Source organism: Acromyrmex echinatior, chromosome 8 (genome assembly GCF_024713525.1).
Source record: "Acromyrmex echinatior isolate Ae372 chromosome 8, ASM2471352v2, whole genome shotgun sequence".
NCBI lineage: Eukaryota > Metazoa > Arthropoda > Insecta > Hymenoptera > Formicidae > Acromyrmex > Acromyrmex echinatior.
The window spans coordinates 3,302,737-3,319,638 of NC_141859.1; the positions used below are offsets into that span (position 1 = coordinate 3,302,737).

At 34.4% G+C, this 16,902-nt stretch overlaps 3 protein-coding genes across 3 annotated transcripts; 2 read left to right on the forward strand and 1 right to left on the reverse strand.

Moving 5' to 3' along the window:
* Positions 1-131: 131 nt before the first annotated feature.
* Positions 132-5,829, reverse strand: LOC105150165 (condensin-2 complex subunit D3). The gene is made up of 2 exons (XM_011063064.2): positions 2,305-5,829; positions 132-2,065 (listed from the first exon to the last, which is right to left on the reverse strand). Exons 1-2 carry the CDS (start codon positions 5,799-5,801, stop codon positions 1,711-1,713), a joined length of 3,852 nt encoding a protein of 1,283 aa, XP_011061366.2. The 5' UTR covers positions 5,802-5,829; the 3' UTR covers positions 132-1,710.
* LOC105150166 (syntaxin-1B) lies at positions 595-8,921 on the forward strand. The gene is made up of 10 exons (XM_011063067.2): positions 595-708; positions 800-871; positions 1,194-1,289; positions 1,374-1,467; positions 1,547-1,621; positions 7,189-7,389; positions 7,570-7,643; positions 7,725-7,862; positions 7,969-8,079; positions 8,163-8,921. The coding sequence occupies exons 2-10, from the start codon at positions 839-841 to the stop codon at positions 8,235-8,237; spliced, it is 897 nt and encodes a 298-aa protein (XP_011061369.1). The 5' UTR covers positions 595-708; positions 800-838; the 3' UTR covers positions 8,238-8,921.
* A 511-nt stretch (positions 8,922-9,432) lies between these two features.
* On the forward strand, positions 9,433-16,762 carry Cdc27 (cell division cycle protein 27). Its single transcript, XM_011063068.2, has 13 exons — positions 9,433-9,658; positions 10,719-10,794; positions 10,902-11,049; positions 11,125-11,508; positions 11,594-11,906; positions 11,966-12,154; positions 12,334-12,580; positions 12,674-12,854; positions 13,233-13,458; positions 13,543-13,670; positions 13,761-14,082; positions 14,162-14,309; positions 14,542-16,762. The coding sequence occupies exons 1-13, from the start codon at positions 9,632-9,634 to the stop codon at positions 14,667-14,669; spliced, it is 2,517 nt and encodes an 838-aa protein (XP_011061370.1). The 5' UTR covers positions 9,433-9,631; the 3' UTR covers positions 14,670-16,762.
* The last annotated feature ends 140 nt before the right edge of the window (positions 16,763-16,902 follow it).

Here is a 16,902-nt window from a genome sequence, read left to right on the forward strand (position 1 = left end):
CAACTTAATATAACTCTATTAATATTTAAAAATAGTTTTCCTTTTCTGTTTTATATTTCTTTCTACTGTTTTTAAATATTAAATTTAATTAAAATATAGAACAAAATATTTTCCAGAAAATTTCTAGATAATTATTTTTGGATAAATATTTATCAAATGTCAACTTATTAAAACAATTTTACATTTTATTTCAGGAGACACTATTTATGTGCCTCATAAATAAATTTATAAATATTTTTATATAAGAAAAAGAATCTGGCAGTATTCATATTGTAAACTAATCTAAACTTACTTTTAATATTAAGTTAGTGTCAAAAATGTGTTTTTATCAAATTTTATTTTAAATGAGCGTTACTAATTTTAATATTAAAAAGAAGAGAAAAGATTTCTAGACACAAGAAAAAGAATCAATGATTAATAATAAAAATTGCCTTTAAAAATGTAATTACCTCGTCTTTGGTATTATAATTTTACAAATGATATCTTTTAACACTAACATAATCTATCGCTCTCTAAATTAATAAATTAGATAAAGAAATATATAATTGCAACGGCCTTCTGACGCACAGCTGCTAAGTGCCCATTTCCTATTTCATTTCAGATGCAAAGTATCTTCTACCTATGTGCACGTTAGAAGCGTGTCACGCGTTTCAGTCGAAGAAGTACTCTAGCAGAATGCTTCTCCATTGACAATGTATCGACTACAAGGTATGAAACGGCAGAACGGATTTTACTCGATATTCATAGTATACTGATAAGAGAGATAAGATGAAGCATACTGTATTTATTCCACTCACAGAATTATCAGTTACATGCCGATTCTAAAGGAATACTCATCATGGTCCGCGATCGTATGGCTGATTTGCGTGCCGTTAGTATTTTTACTTTTTCTGTAGTTATTAGAAATGTATCGAAAAAGAAAGGACTTTGATCAGTTACTAAATATATCGTGTCGAACAATACGTTGGTGCATGAATCATGTGTGCAAATAAAAAAACTGTTCGCTTTCGAATCAACTTATCATTATGATTAAAAATTCACTTATGATTAAAAAACACAATACAGAAGTATTGTGTACACATAATTAATAATTATAAATAGTTATATTTTGTATTATATAATATACCTTTTTATCGAAAATATTTTCACGCAAACAGTCTCGGAATTACCATGTAATGCACTAATTTCTCCAGAGCCGAAGCAACAGCAGTACTTTTGGCAGAGGATTCTTGCAAGACGTACACCTTCAAATAGCTCAAAATAAAAAACTTAAAGAGTTACTTGATGAAGTATGTATGAACGTATCGAATTATCATGAAATCATATATCTTATATTCTCATTGAATGATTGAGACATAGTGTGTTAAATGTAGGCCGAAGAAATACGCGGTCTGATCCATCTTACAGTTGAAAACGTTTCTATCGTGAAAAACTTGCATAACAATGTTCTATCGCACACGAATAAGGGTAAGTGGCAGTATCCAAAAGTCGTATGAAAAATCTACAATTCATAATATAATGTACTTATACATATATCTATTTGTAGACTTGCAAAAAGAATTAGAGATTCGTACGTGTACGATTTCGCAGACGGCTTTTCACGTGCAGCGAAAGTTACGAGGTAGGTAAATTTGTACATTGATTCCATAGACGTTTGATTCCTTAGATGTTTGAAAGTGAGATCAAAATCGGCATTGCACATCGATCAGTTCATTCATCGTTGACCCTTAGATTTTTATGAGAAATATTTGGTGACATTTCTCGCTCGTCCGATCTTTTTCTTTTAGCGGGAAAATCGCTAGAATACGATTTTGGACTTTGTGTCAATGTAGGCGTGCTAGTACTAAAGCTTGGCTCTGGAGGTGGGGTTTGTAGCAACAATCTTTCCAGATGCACCGGGCTTGTAATTAACTCGTTACCAGATGTGTGTGTCGAGGGTGAAATACGCTGAAGTAAAACTCGGGGTATTCGCTTACGTATATCTGCTAGTGAATCCTTGCTACTTATACTGGGCGAACTGCTTTTACCGTCATCGTTTTCTGAATTAATTTTATCTTTCAGTTTCCTGAAACATTACATGATTACATCAACATATATTTATATAATATATATTTCTGATGAAATAAATTATTAAAAAATTTCGTACAAAGATATACAAACTTCAATTCATCTCTTTCATAATCGTTAAGACTAAGTCAAAGCTAATTTTTATCTTTTGTAGAAAATCAGAATGCGTAAAAATTTTATGATTTTATTATATATTAGAAAAAAATGATGTAGTCATTTATAAACTGATATACATACCGTTGATAACGATCCATTTCTTTTTCTAATTCAGGATATTCATCTAATAAATCAACCAGCTGTTCTTTTTCATATTCCGAGTAAATTTTGAATAACAATCTGTCCACATCTTCCTCCAAGGAAGATTTCAAATTAACTAATTTCTTCTTAAGCATGATTAACGTAGGTAATAAAATATCTAAATTATGTTTTTTCAATGCCGTTATAATGACATTCAAAGCATTGTTAGGTGTACTTGAGGGAGTCGAGCTGGTTTCATCAAGCTCCGTATCATCTTTATGTCTTTCACCAGGAGATAGTTGCAAACGATTATTATTGAGTATGAATACTGCATCTCTCAAGACGCATGCACCTTCCTCGGTCGTAACGTCGATAGAATTCTCATCGCATAACTCGCGAAGTATATACTTGGTCAATTTCACAACGAGTTCAGACTTGGCGGACATATCCAGATGTTCCAACATAAATTCGTAGATGACATTACGTTTCTCTTGATTCGCTCTTCCAGGCAGAGTTAAAACCTTCATCTCTTGTTCGAGCATTCTGTGTCCGCAGTACGCTTTCCGGGAGCGGCAATTGTTGTAATGATATATGCTCTCCAGAAACTGCTGAGAAATCAAAGTCTTGTTCTTCATTAAAAGTCTCTCTTCCACTAGAAAGGTCGTTAACTCGCGTATCATGCTATTTGTGTCCGACAGCATCGTCAATATGTGAAAGAAAAATGGTCCCTTCATCTTTATAAAATCTTCCAGCAATAACTCAATAAATATCACCACTATAGCTTCTCGTACGGCTGGATTCGGATCCTTCATGCTGATGCATAAGTCCGGAAGATACGGTTCCACAAGAGCAGTAAATCTCACGCAGATATCGGCTAGCGCTTTCGCAGCGTTTATCTTCACCGATGTTTTTATCAATGAATTCGAATTCGTTTCCTGACGCATTACGTTACCAAGTATCGGTGTGACTTTTTTCGCGACTTCGCGATCTCTCAGCGCTTGCTGACAGAGAAGGACCACCGCGGATGCCTGTAGATCCTTTATTTCTTTCACCGTATCTGGTAACGATTCCCATTGCAACAGTAATCGTTCAAAAATTCGTAAAGTTGACGACGAAATCTTGTTGGTGCAGAAAAGCGATGCGTGACTCAGTGTAAATACAGCTCTGATTTTCACTGTGTCTTGCGTACAACTTCTGTTCTCCTTCAACAAATCTTGAATCTCCATCTCCGACAATTTCATCAGTTCCACCATATCCGATTCTATCACGTGATTGCTCTGGTCGACATGTAAATACCGTAAGATACTATTCAAAATATCCAGACAGATACTGATTAAGTTGAAATTGATTTCGAAGTGACAAATACATTTGTAAAGATGCTGATAGAGATCCTCGAGGTAATCATGATTCAAGATGGACCAAGCGTGCCTCAAAACGTGTAAAACTAAACTGGCGTGGAAATCGTTCTTTCGAATAACTTCCTTATAATCTGCGATATATTTATCTATATTCGGAATCTTCATATTCTCAGCTAGAGCGGCTAACAGTATCCACGCGCCTATAGTGTTATCTGTACCGATATGCGATTGCAAATTCGATATCATAGACTTGGTAATAACGCCGTTCTTCACCCATAAGCTGCAAGCTTTCGACAGATGTTTCCTCATTCTCAGGTTACTCAATCTATCCAGAATCCTCCACGGCAAGCTATTCGCAGCATTCGGAATATACTTAGTGGCGCTCGTCATTCTATTTATCAACACGTTTCCCAGACACTCCAGCACCTTCTCTTGTACTTTTGCCTCGATATCGTATATCTGCGGTACAACAGCCTGTATCCATTCGTCGAGAAGACTTGAATTGTGAGGGAACTCCTGCAGAATCTCGGATAGAATGTGCACGGCAAATTGGCGCACAGTCAAGGTGGAATCTCTGCAACGATCGCTTATTACGTGCATCATTTTACTTACTAGCGATGGGAACATGATGGATAGGTTTCTCGAGATCTTCAAAGCACTCCGTCGCACTAGTGCGCGCTCGTCGTTGATTCTGTCCAGCAACATTGCAATTAAAGCGGTCGATCCTGGTAGCAGATCAACGTCCTCCAACAACGCTTCTTTTAGGTCATCAAGCATGGGAAACGTTTTATTTGATGAGGCTGAAGCTTCAAATATATTTTTAAAAATCGCCTTGTCGGCGTCGTCGTTGCAATCAGAGAACGAAGCAAGCGTGGCCATAGCTCTTCCTCTCACTAAAGCAGAGCGATCTATACAGCGAGATAATACAATGGCTATCGAAATCGTTCTGATTTTCATCTTGACATTTTTATTTAAGTTGTTGTTCAATAAAGAAGATTCTGTCAAGAGCTTTCCTACAATTTCCTGCGCGAATAATCTACAAGATATCTTACTATTATGTGAAAATAATACTATGTCTCTAAAAATACCGAGAACCATAACTTCGTTACATATATTCAACAGTTTTATTACAACAGCCGCTTGCTTTTGACGGCCTTCTAATCTTTCTGGACAGTTTACCATCAATTGATGTATTAAAGTGACGATTCCCTGCATGGTTTCCTGCTCGTGAATCGTTAATAAATTTTTTAGAAAATATATAGCCGCTTCGTGTACAATGGTTATAGACTTCGGTTGGGCATTTACATGTTGAAATAACAGATCAGGCAACATGTATTGCGCTATTAACGTTATAGTTAAACCTACAGTACCGTGATTGCTACTGCATAGCTCTTGCAGAGCTGCAAACGCATTCTGAGATAAAGAAGTTATTCCAGAATTGTCGTGAGACTTGATATACATTTCTTGTCTTGTGATATTTAACAGTATGCGTATTGTAACATCCAAGGACTCGGCATGTTCTTTAAAGCGAAATGATTTTAACATTGTAACAAGATCAGAAATAATCCTGTCTAATCCTCGCGTGAGTCTCGATCTCTCGGAATGCAACAGACTAGAACAGAACGACAATTCATCGTCGATACTCGAATTTGTCGTATTTACCCCTTTATTGTTTCTAACGGAGGAGAATAAGTTCTCTGACATTTTCAATGTCTCAATCGCTCTCTGGTACAAGTTCGGATGATAAACTCTGAACGCGTTGCTGCCAGGTATCGTGAGGAACATAAGATACAAACTTGTGGCTTCCAGACAGGCCTGGCTAGAGTCTTTGTCTGTCTCTTGCTGGCCCATCTTCATTATGTAACCCAGCATGGCAAGCAAACCACGCATATTAATGTTCAACATCATCAAGGCTTGCCACGAGAATTCTGGAGTCTCGTGCTCGTTTGCGACAAGCCATGCCTTCAGCTCGATGCGAGACTCGTGCAGCAGCCGCTTCACGTCGTCGCTCTCCAGGTACTCGAGACACTCGTCGGACGGCTCGTCATAGACGACGAATTCGGCGTCCCAAACAGATTTGATCCAATTCTCGCCGAGAATGTCCAGCTTAAAATTATGAAACACACGCAGCGACTTCATGACTCTGTGCCGATTTCACTATCAAAATTGTGTTCCCTCGTGATCGCGGCACCCGCAGACATAAATATAACCTTAACTTATCGTCACGATAGCGCAACAGATAGATTGGCAGGGTTTCAGGTTATCATCATCTGCAAGCGTATCGATAATGATTTTACGGTCCTGCTTCCATGGTACAAATGACCAGCGAGAATTACCTTCGTGAAGAATTTATTATAAAACATTTCGATCGTCGTTATGGGATGCGCCAAGCGATCAACAGTGTTTATCGTCCATATACGAGCGGGAAACTGAATAATCAATCTGACCAATCAGCTGCACAATGTCTATTTCTAACAATGTAGATGATGTAGATTAACTTATTTTATCTTCCTCTAGTTTTAAGAGTTAGAAAAAGAGTAAATTATCTCGAGATTAAAGTTAATCTACATTGGTAAAAATTAACCTAAACTCAATTTGAATAGATGTGTTGTTTGATTGCATACAGCAAATTCTTGATCGTATATACATACATATTGTGCGCACTGATGCATGTTAAAGACGTTGATTTAATCTGAGTAAAAATGAAAAGTAAGTATTTCGAATTATAAAATACATGTTTTACTTAAAAATACAATAAAAAATATTGAAGATTTCACGATTTAACTCGTTTCTATATTTATATTATAAGCACACATCTATATAAATAGATTTTAATTTCAGAAATATATTACAATTATTATGATATTATTGGGTCATCTAAAAAATATCCGGTTTTTTGTCACTAGATGTGTGTTGATGGTCATTTATCTAGTGACAAAGTACCGCGGATACTTTTTAGATGACCCCATATATAGATTAATATTTGTTCATATTAATTACTATGCAATTAATTTTAATATTGGTATACGTATTTATAATAATAAAATAATTATATAACTGCTATTATATAATCAATTAGAATAAGAAATTGTTTAATGCACATAAAATTTTCTATAGTTAAATATGTTTATCAATGAGAATTAACAAATTTGTGTATCTATGTACAATTCTGATTATTTATTTATTTTATTTAAATTTACTGCTAAAGAAAAAACAATAACAAATAGTTGAATGTAATCAATCGTAAATATTATATTTCGTAAATATTATATTATGATTACATTATATGAATGTTTAATTAATTATTAATTAAATGCATTTGAATTTTGTACGCATTAATTACCGCGTTGACTCTTAATTGTCTGTGAATTTTTTCTTATTAATTTTATTGTTTTGATTATAATAAATCTACTGCATTTATCCATGCAATATATTCAATTTAGATGTGTGTTAATACATTTGTTCTTATTTATTAGTTTTATTTATGCATCTCTTCTCATTCTTACAACTTATGCATCCTTTGTAGATATGGAAAAAGGTGTCATTGCCATTGACGATTTGACTGTAGCACAAGATGAACCTGTATACGGTGTATACACGAGAATTAGAACATTGCAATATACAACTATGCTGCAAATGTTTTCTGATATTATGAACGATTACAATGCCTCGTTACTGAAATACCATGATAAGTGCCTCTTACTTTTGCAGCAGCAACGTTCACTACGTATGTTTTCAAGAATACATACATATTGACACAATATTTATATTTACATATTTATATTTACATTTCCTTAATATTATATTGTTATAATTATTAAATTTAAATTATAAGAGACTAATTAAAAAAATAGTTTGTAATATAACGCATATACATTATTTATTAATTAAACTATTTGTTGAATAGTAAGGCGACAAGTTACTAGCGCGGAATTGGATCATATGCTCGATGCTCAAGAAACTAGCTTATTTGTCGATAATGTAAATATGAATTTAATAATTTCAATAATATTTATTACAAATCTTTTTATTCGTATCAAATATCTGATTAATTATATGCAGATTTTAGAAGATAGTAAGATAGCTAGGCAACAATTATCAGATATAACAAGTAGACATAATGATGTTCTAAAATTGGAAAAATCTCTCACAGAAATCAGAGATATGTTTACGGAAATAGCATTTTTAGTCGAAAAACAGGTGAGTGCAAGCTGTTGGTAACAAAATTATATGAATTATGTAGCATGTTACTAAATGTAAACTTAAAAAATATTTATACATATATACATTTAGAATCTTTTTCTAGGGAGAACAAATTAATAATATAGAATATTTTGCTAATAAAACCACGGATAACATCGACGGCGGACGTGTTCAACTCAAAAAGTCAGAACAGAGCAGTCACAGATATAGAAAGGTATTATAAACATTTGGATGTTCAGTTATTTTTGATAAGATGATATTATAATTATGATATTATAATACTATATTATCTTACAGCGGAAAATTAAGATTGCCATTGTCATAAGTATAATAGTGTTAATATGTCTTTTATTTATTATCGCGTCATTTTAGAAACTATTTTAGAAATATAATCTTATAAGATACCTTTTGAATGTAGTTTATTTTAAAATACTTTAATATTAATGTATAAATTATATATATAATGTAATGAATTTACATAATTATAACTTACAATTATTTTTTGTTAACATTGTAAGATATTTTCTGTACTTATAGTTATACCCGTATTCATAGTTAGGCCTTATATTTAAGACTTCCTTAAATTTATCTTTAGATATTCTACGAATTATTTCATTGGCTGCTGAGCATCTAAAGAATTTTAGTTTTAGAGAATTTAAAAAAAATTTACTTTTCTTAAATTTAATAGAAACTTATATTAACAAATTCATTATTTTTAATCTTTTATTACCTTCGTTGTTTTCGCATTTAAATTCTAAACGCAAAAACGGTTAACTCTTAACCGAGGAGTTCAACTTCATTATCTCTTTTCAATTCTAAAATTGGGATGATAAATAATAAGTTGAACCTCGATTAAGAATTCCGTCAGTTGTGAAACTGAGCCTGAGTCATCCATATAGTTATAATTAACTACATAAAAATCATGTAATTGATCGAAATATAGATTAAAGACGCTACAGCGCTATCATCAGTCTCTCTCTAGTATTTCAATATTCCTGGGCATATTACAGAATTGTTTCGAATAGATTTCGATCAAAATAAATTAATTATTTCCTACATTTCTCTTGTATTTTCTAAAGAAATTATAGAAAAACGAAATAATTCCCGAAATAATAATCGAAACCCATGAAGTCCCATGAAGCGTATTTGCCGCATATCACGTAACCGCACAACCAATCAAAAACGATCCGCTGCTGTGTTTCGTGTTTTACTGATTACCGATTGGTTATGCCGTCTGCAGCGCGACTTTCGTTGCGTGCGACACGCAATGATGATATCCAATGAGCGTATAGCTTTAGAACGGAACAGGTAAAGTTATTCGCTTATTAGATATCGCGTGTCGCACGCGACGAACATCGCTCGGGTGTACAGCTGGCATAATAAATAAAAGTATGTTTTTATAAACCATTCAATCCACATCAGCGATAAAAAAGAATCATCAATGGTCAGAATTAACAAATACCAAGCTTTAATTTTAACCACGTGATCCTTTTTGTTGCTGTAACAAATGTATTGCCAATCGCCGTGAAATTCAACAGTAAAACTCCTAACCCTCCAGCGCCGAGGTTGGCGGCCCTTCGTTCTGAGTGAGCAGTCGCTTACTTCAAAAGAATCGAAGCAAAGATGGACTCCTGAGAAATTTTTATACACACACCATTGGTCGTCCCCGAGTCTTCGGATCTTCCGAAATATTCCGCCGTTAAATTCTCACCGAGGCGCGCCCGGAGGGCCAGACGTTCTTTTATGATCACGCTCGCGGAGTGTGAATGATGATCGTGCAGGAGCCAGTGCAGGTAATGAAAGAGAAAAAGAGTGATGGAGGAGGAGGAGGAGGAGAGAAAAGTAAAAGTGTTGAATTTTCCTTGAACCTCTTCACCGCTGTGACATGCGAGATTTTGTACATCGGGTCGCATCCACACTTTGACGTCTCGCCGATCGGGCGTGTTCATTCACACCTCGACGGCTTTGATCGCGTCGAACGATTTCCACGATGGTCGCCTCTTAAAGGCAGGACCGTCTCTTAAAGACAGTTCTTTCGTCCTCGTTATTTATTCGACTTTAATGATACTCTAAACATGCAACTTTGAGTCTGTTTACCTTTTCGCAGAAAAATGAACAGAGCAAGGAGGGTCCCGTCTATAAATAATCACGAAATTTTTAAGAAATGCTATTCTTAAGAATTTTTGTAGATGGTCACTTGATAATTAAATATGGGAAAGAAAGCGTTTCTAGAATTTATATATATCCATTGTAATCTTCCAAATTATTAAAAAAATTAACTTATTACGTTATGTTTGCAAATTATATTAATAAATTTGAATATTGTGCATGTATCAGATAAATAATAAGATGCTTTTACCTAGAATTAAATGTAATATAGTATACATTGTATGCAGTCTTATCAATTCAAAGAATGTTAATTGAATATATTTTATAACATTATATATAGATAATTAAAATCATTCTTTTAAATATATATTTTAAAGATCAAGTAACATTAGGTGCATCCAAAAGCGACTTTTCACTAACGATCATTCAATGAATGCTTAGTAAGCTCTTGGCATATTCCGTTAGAACTAAAAATGTAAACCAACAGATACAAAAGCTGAGCGTTCAGTGAGCAATCATGCTTTTGGATGCATTTATTAAGATATTGCATCATTTATGTAATAATGTATAATAAAGAACTACACTTCTCTCTAACATTACATTGAAATCTGAAGACTTATAGATATATATTACATTGTTAAAATATTTTTTTCTAAATATTTTAATTTTTTTTATTTAATTAATTATGTATATTGCTATTGCACAATCAGTTACCAAGATAAATGTTGAATTTTTCAATTTTAGGCGGCCATATGGCATTGTTTGAATCATTATGCTTATCCAGACGCTATATTCCTGGCGGAACGGTTATGTGCAGAAGGTAGTATCATCTAGTTCGTTTATTGATTATATTGTTCTCATATTTTTATAATAAATTTGATTATATTTATATATACATACTAATGTATTATTACATCAATATTATAGTGGACACAGAGGAAAGTTTGTTTCTTTTGGCAACATGTTACTATCGTTCTGGTCGGGTTAGGCAAGCTTATGCCTTATTATCTCAGAAGGCACCCAATTCGGCACAATGTAGATTTCTATTAGCAAAATGTTGTTATGATTTGGAAAAGTAAGTAATATGATATTTTTTTTTCATTGTGCTCTGTATATTAAAAACGTGTGTTAATCTTTTAAAAATTTTTAGATATGCAGAAGCAGAAGCTGCGATAATTGGTGGATATTACAAACAACTGAAAAATTTGGAAGAAATAATAACTCAATTTGGAGAACAGGCATGCTTTTCTTTGCAGATAATAGCAAAGATTTATTATAAAATGATGCGTACTGCGAGAGGTAATGAAGCCCATAAGCTGGCTTTAAAATTAAATCCCTTCCTTTGGCACTCGTTTGAAGAACTTTGTAATGTTGGTGAGAAGGTGGATCCTGCTAAGATTTTTCAGTTAGATAAATTAGACTCTTTCGCTATGTGCCATGGTACTGTATCCACGCTTAGCTACGTCACTGAACCAGATTTTATCGTACCTGGAAATAATGGCAACAATACACCTATATCGAATGGCACTAACAGGTACATACATAATTATACATTATAATAATTTTTATTTTTAATTAATAGTTTATTAATGTTTAACATTTTATTTTGTGCATTACAGTACACCTGTGACGATAGCATCAACGCTGATAAATGGCGGTCAGACACCTCAGGTGCGATTGTGTTCTTCTATAGAGGAGTCACCACAAAATGCGTCGATTCACTACAGTAATTCTTCGATATCGCCGAGGACGAAACTATCGCGTTATCGCAGTATGTTCAGTAATTCCATGAGTCCACTCACGCCTAGCTTCGGTATTTTGCCATTGGAGAACAATACACCCGAGCAGACACCTTCGCATACTACTCTCACAGAAGCCAATGACCAAAAGAGCTTGGCGAAACGCGTCAGTAATCTAAGAGCTCATGTAGGGGTGAGTGCAATCTTTCAGTACCATAATATATAGTAACTAATTTTTTTGCAATCTTTCAGCAATTAATGTCAAGAAAAGAAACACCGTTGCAACAAGGCAAATCAGTATTTTCCCAATCGGGTAATACAAGCAATACTGCCAATATTGTGACAGTAACAGCACCTAATCCGACTTCACCTCCATCACCGACGTTTCAGGGCACCAATGTTAGACGATCGTCGCGTCTTTTCAGCCATAATTCCGTAAAGGTACAATTTTTTTGTTTTATTTCTTCTACTTCTGAATTGGAAATTGTAAAATTCACACAAAAATGTTATTAGGCACCCATCTTGGTTAATTCATTTATCTTTTAATTACATTCTCAGTGTCTATTACACATTCTATCGATTACTGTCGATTTGATATGACACATATAAATATATTTCAGGAAAACAATAAGTCACCTAATAGAAATAAATTTGCAACTCCAAAGTCTCCGTCTCGGAAAACGAAAGCGAGACTAGCCAAGGCGAATTTAAATAAAACCAACTTTAATGAGTTAAACGAAAGGAATAGGAACGAAAAGGAGAAAAGTGAAACGATCACATCTGAAAAAGCTGTGGCTAATGCAAACGCTCTTAATGCCCAAAATAATAATATTCACTCTGGTATAACATTACAAAAGCAATCGGCAGGTATGTATACCTAAATTAATTATATTTAATTAATTTATTTGATATCTTTCGACTATAGCATAATTTAAAATGTTTTTGTCTGTAATTTTTCAGAGGGATTAATGTCTTTGTTACGAGAATTAGGAATGGCGTATCAGCACTTGAGTCAGTTCAAATGTACGCATGCGGCTCATATACTAAGTATATTACCGTCACGACACTACAATACGGGTTGGGTACTTTCTATGTTAGCTCGTGCACATTTTGAAATGATGGATTATAAAAAGGCTGCTAGGTAATAAATTTATATTAATTATTACTATTAAAGAAATATATTGATTTTGACACTTTTTTCCATGTATAATGAAATAGACGTACGTTCAAACTTTAGAGCGAAAAAATGAAAAAAACGAAACATTAGAAGTTCAATTACAATAATATTTTTTTTCGATATATTTAAGGGTATTTTTCTGATACATTAGGTTTGTTCGCGTCGCATGCTCTGACATATTCCAACATGCTCTAATCATAGTTCCTACTCGAGTATGTTTGGATAAGAGCTGTGGTAGGAGCATGTTGGAGTATATCGCATGCGATGAGAACAAATCTTATATTTCTCTTTAATTATCTCTTTTTTTTTTAATTCTGTTTGCTTCATTTTTTTCGTGCAAAGTTATTTCGCTGAAGTGCGACAGTTAGAGCCACAGAGGACAGAGTTGATGGAGATTTATAGCACTGTTCTGTGGCATCTACACGCAGAAGTACAGTTGTCTACGCTTGCTCAAGATCTAGTTTCCCAAGACCGTAATTCGGCGGCGGCATGGTGCGCCACAGGCAATCTCTTCTCGGCGCAAACGGAACACGAAACTGCGATCAAATTTTTCCAAAGAGCTATTCAGGTAATGTGCGTTAATCTTAATCGTAGTATGCTAGCATTGCATATACGACTTATTCTATAAAGTAATATACCATTCTCTGATTAGGTGGATCCTAATTTTCCATACGCCTATACATTACTAGGGCATGAATACGTTTTGACTGAGGAATTAGATAAAGCGATTACTGCTTTTCGTAACGCCATTAGGCTCGATCCCAGACATTATAATGCATGGTAAGTACTAAAAAATTTCGTTACTATCATAATGTTTCACATTTTTTGATTGCCGTCTGAATTTGTATGTAAAACATTTCTTCATTAAAGGTTCGGATTAGGAACGATATTTTCGAAACAGGAGCAATACAGTTTAGCGGAGTTACACTTCAAACGGGCCTTACAAATAAACCCGCAGAATTCTGCATTGATGTGTCATATAGGTGTTGTGCAACACGCTTTGAAGAAAACCGATCAGGCGTTGAAGACTTTGAACACCGCGCTAATGAATGATCCGGATAATACTTTATGTAAATTCCATCGTGCGAGCATCAACTTCTCTATTGGTCGACATATGGAAGCTCTAAGAGAATTCGAGGAGCTAAAGAATATTATACCCAAAGAATCTCTAGTCTATTATTCGATAGGAAAAGTAAGAGATCAGTTAATCGAACAGATTTTTTTTTTATTTTGACGTCTCTTATATAAATATATCTTTATATTTGCAATAGGTACATAAAAAATTAGGCAATACCCATCTTGCGTTAATGTACTTTAGTTGGGCAACGGATTTAGATCCAAAGGGTGTTAATAGTCAAATTAAGGAGGCTATATTGAGTCCGGGTCAAGGAGATGATGATTCTCCGCCGACACAATCAGGTATGTAGTTATCAGATATAGTGAGAGCTATACGAAATTTTAATTATTTAAAACCTTAAGATCATTTATGTTAAAAATATTATTTGCTATTTTATATTTATACAAGTAAAATGGTTAATATTTAATATTCGTAATATTTCGTAATATTTTTATCACACAAATATGTATTATTAATAATATAATAATTTATATAATTAATTTCCAATTTCACAAAATTATTGTATTCTTATAGATGAACAGCAAGCACAAAGTAACTCAATGGAACAGGATGTTGAAACTAGTAGAGAAGGAAGTGCCGCGCCACTTGCCGGAAATGTCTCGGTTGAACCTCATGCCGATGACAGTGACGATAGTTTATGAAAATGATATGCAAGAAGACTTCCGTGAAAAAGAGATAGCGTTACTACCCTCATTATCAGTCATTCAAATCATTTTTCGCCAATCTCGCTTTGCTTAGTCGGAGTCACTGATGCGCGATCATTGATTTAAATTGAACGGTTGTCGACATCTTTGCAAACTATTCCATACGATACATATAATTCGGTTAAAAAGAATTATATTATTTTTCCGCATCATCAAATTTTCCTTTTAGCTTGCACGAATTTGGGGATTCTTATATATACACGGATGCGATGTTTTCGCAAAAATAGAAGGCTCGCATATCGTATCCATCGATTGTATATTACGCGTTCGCCTCTGTATATTTTTTTACGATTGATTATCTTTTCTATTTTTTCATCGCTCTTAATCATCTCTCTCTTTCTTGTACCTCGTCCCGTTTCGCGAATAAATCGTTTTAAGTCAAACGTGATTCAGAGACGAGAACTCGTAAAGAATTTGGCTTTAATCAGGCTTGATTATAATAAAGAAGGAAGGAGAAAGATCGATTTAATTCGCGACGAGATATTAAAGATTTACGGTTGAGTAGAGACTGTATCACGTTGCGATAAGGTGAACGAATATAACCGTAAGCATGTCATATATAGTTAGGTAATATGATTAATTGTTCGCGAATAAGGAAGAAGAATCTTGTGTAAATGTAAATTATTATTATTGTGTATTTACCGCTATGATTACTATTACTACTTAGTGCTATCATTACCATTATTATTTGTATGATTATCATTGTTGATTTAGTGATTGTGAAGGTATCGTTGGCTGCTCGGCGTCAGAGCGGCCGCTAGACGATCGTGCAATTCTCGTCATGAAGATCCCCTCGGTTGATCGAACATACGAGTCCGAAACACCGCGACTGCGATTTCGGTGGTTCAGTAATCGCGCGATTACATTCGGTTTTTCGATCTCGACTTGATATCCGGAATTTAGCATAACTCGCCTCGCAAATGTCTATATATATATAGAAATACTCGTCGGATTATATTCTTAATAGTGCTGGACAGAATTTATGATGTTTACGGCGTCGATCTTCGTATCGATATTAAGTGTACAATGCAAATTGTGTCGTTACTCCTCGAATATCGTCGAATTTGCTGGAACAGAGATCGCAACGTGTTGCATTAGGAGGAACGGCGTATATATAAATAATATACGTTTATTTTTAATTTTAAACGAATTGAGTTGTGATCCTAGTGCGCTGGCATCCGTCGCGCGTGGCTGTAACATTTTATATTGTACACGTAATTAAACGAAAGACGTCACACGGAAAAAAGAAATAAGTTGTACACAAATCGTCGACTAAAAAATACGTCTGTGTGATGCACGCAGATACGCGTATCCTGTTTCTTCCGCTCCTTTATACGGGATGGATACTCTACACGATTTTAAAGGGTGATTTCTCACGTAAATTTAAGACGAAAACTTCATATAATGTATATTTCCACATGTTCAAAATTTCATCAAAATAACCTGAATGGTTTTCGAAATTTTTGAAAAAGAATCTTTGCCTTCAACTTTGACTCCTTGTCTCTTTGATTTGAATCAAACTACTGTTTCGAGCGTATGCAGTTTTCGTCTTAAATTTGTGTGAGGAATCACCCCTTACAATCTTAGAGTTAGTATTCACACTGTGTATATGTCTCTGTCCCTTTTCAATTTATTTATATTTATCTCTTTCGTATCTCTTTCCCTTCGCGTTCCACATTCATCCCTGCGTTTTTGACGGGGAACAAAATGGGAGCGAGGATGGAGATCTTTTTGCATATGTCCGACATATTGCATCTAATCTCGTTATTTATTAACGACGTCTAATCGTTATTTATTGTTTGATCCACGTACGTTTAATTGCCGAGCGGAAATGGAATCGTAACTATCTTCCAAAGAGTTTAGGAAAACCAATACGCGCGTGTAAATGTATGTGATGATGTCTGGCTCGCCTTTATCCAGCCACCGCCATACAGAAACCGAGAAGGTTCGATCGAAGCCAACAATCGCTGCCGTGTTACTCGTTACAAAGAGGTGTATGCGCAAAATAAAGGCCTGCACTTTTTACGAAACTATCTTGACGACTTCACTCCTCACCTATTTGTCCAATATATTTAACATTGACTTCTTGCGAAAAGATTTTTAAAAAATTTAATTAAGACCTTGTATATAAAAATCGTAAGAAAGACGGCAGCGTGTTTACGGCGAGGTG

What these genes read in the sequence shown, in the direction of transcription:
- Cdc27 (XM_011063068.2), top strand. Translation starts at nt 9,632, where the DNA reads ATGATGATCGTGCAGGAGCCAGTGCAG. An exon ending in TCGTGCAGGAGCCAGTGCAG is followed by an intron (nt 9,659 to 10,718) that starts GTAATGAAAGAG and finishes TTTCAATTTTAG; the next exon opens with GCGGCCATATGGCATTGTTT. An exon ending in ATCTAAGAGCTCATGTAGGG is followed by an intron (nt 11,907 to 11,965) that starts GTGAGTGCAATC and finishes GCAATCTTTCAG; the next exon opens with CAATTAATGTCAAGAAAAGA.
- LOC105150165 (XM_011063064.2), bottom strand. Translation starts at nt 5,801, where the DNA reads ATGAAGTCGCTGCGTGTGTTTCATAATTTTAAGCTGGACATTCTCGGC. An exon ending in GAAATGGATCGTTATCAACG is followed by an intron (nt 2,066 to 2,304) that starts GTATGTATATCA and finishes GTAATGTTTCAG; the next exon opens with GAAACTGAAAGATAAAATTA.
- LOC105150166 (XM_011063067.2), top strand. Translation starts at nt 839, where the DNA reads ATGGTCCGCGATCGTATGGCTGATTTGCGTGCC. An exon ending in CGTGCAGCGAAAGTTACGAG is followed by an intron (nt 1,622 to 7,188) that starts GTAGGTAAATTT and finishes CATCCTTTGTAG; the next exon opens with ATATGGAAAAAGGTGTCATT. An exon ending in GCAGCAGCAACGTTCACTAC is followed by an intron (nt 7,390 to 7,569) that starts GTATGTTTTCAA and finishes TTTGTTGAATAG; the next exon opens with TAAGGCGACAAGTTACTAGC.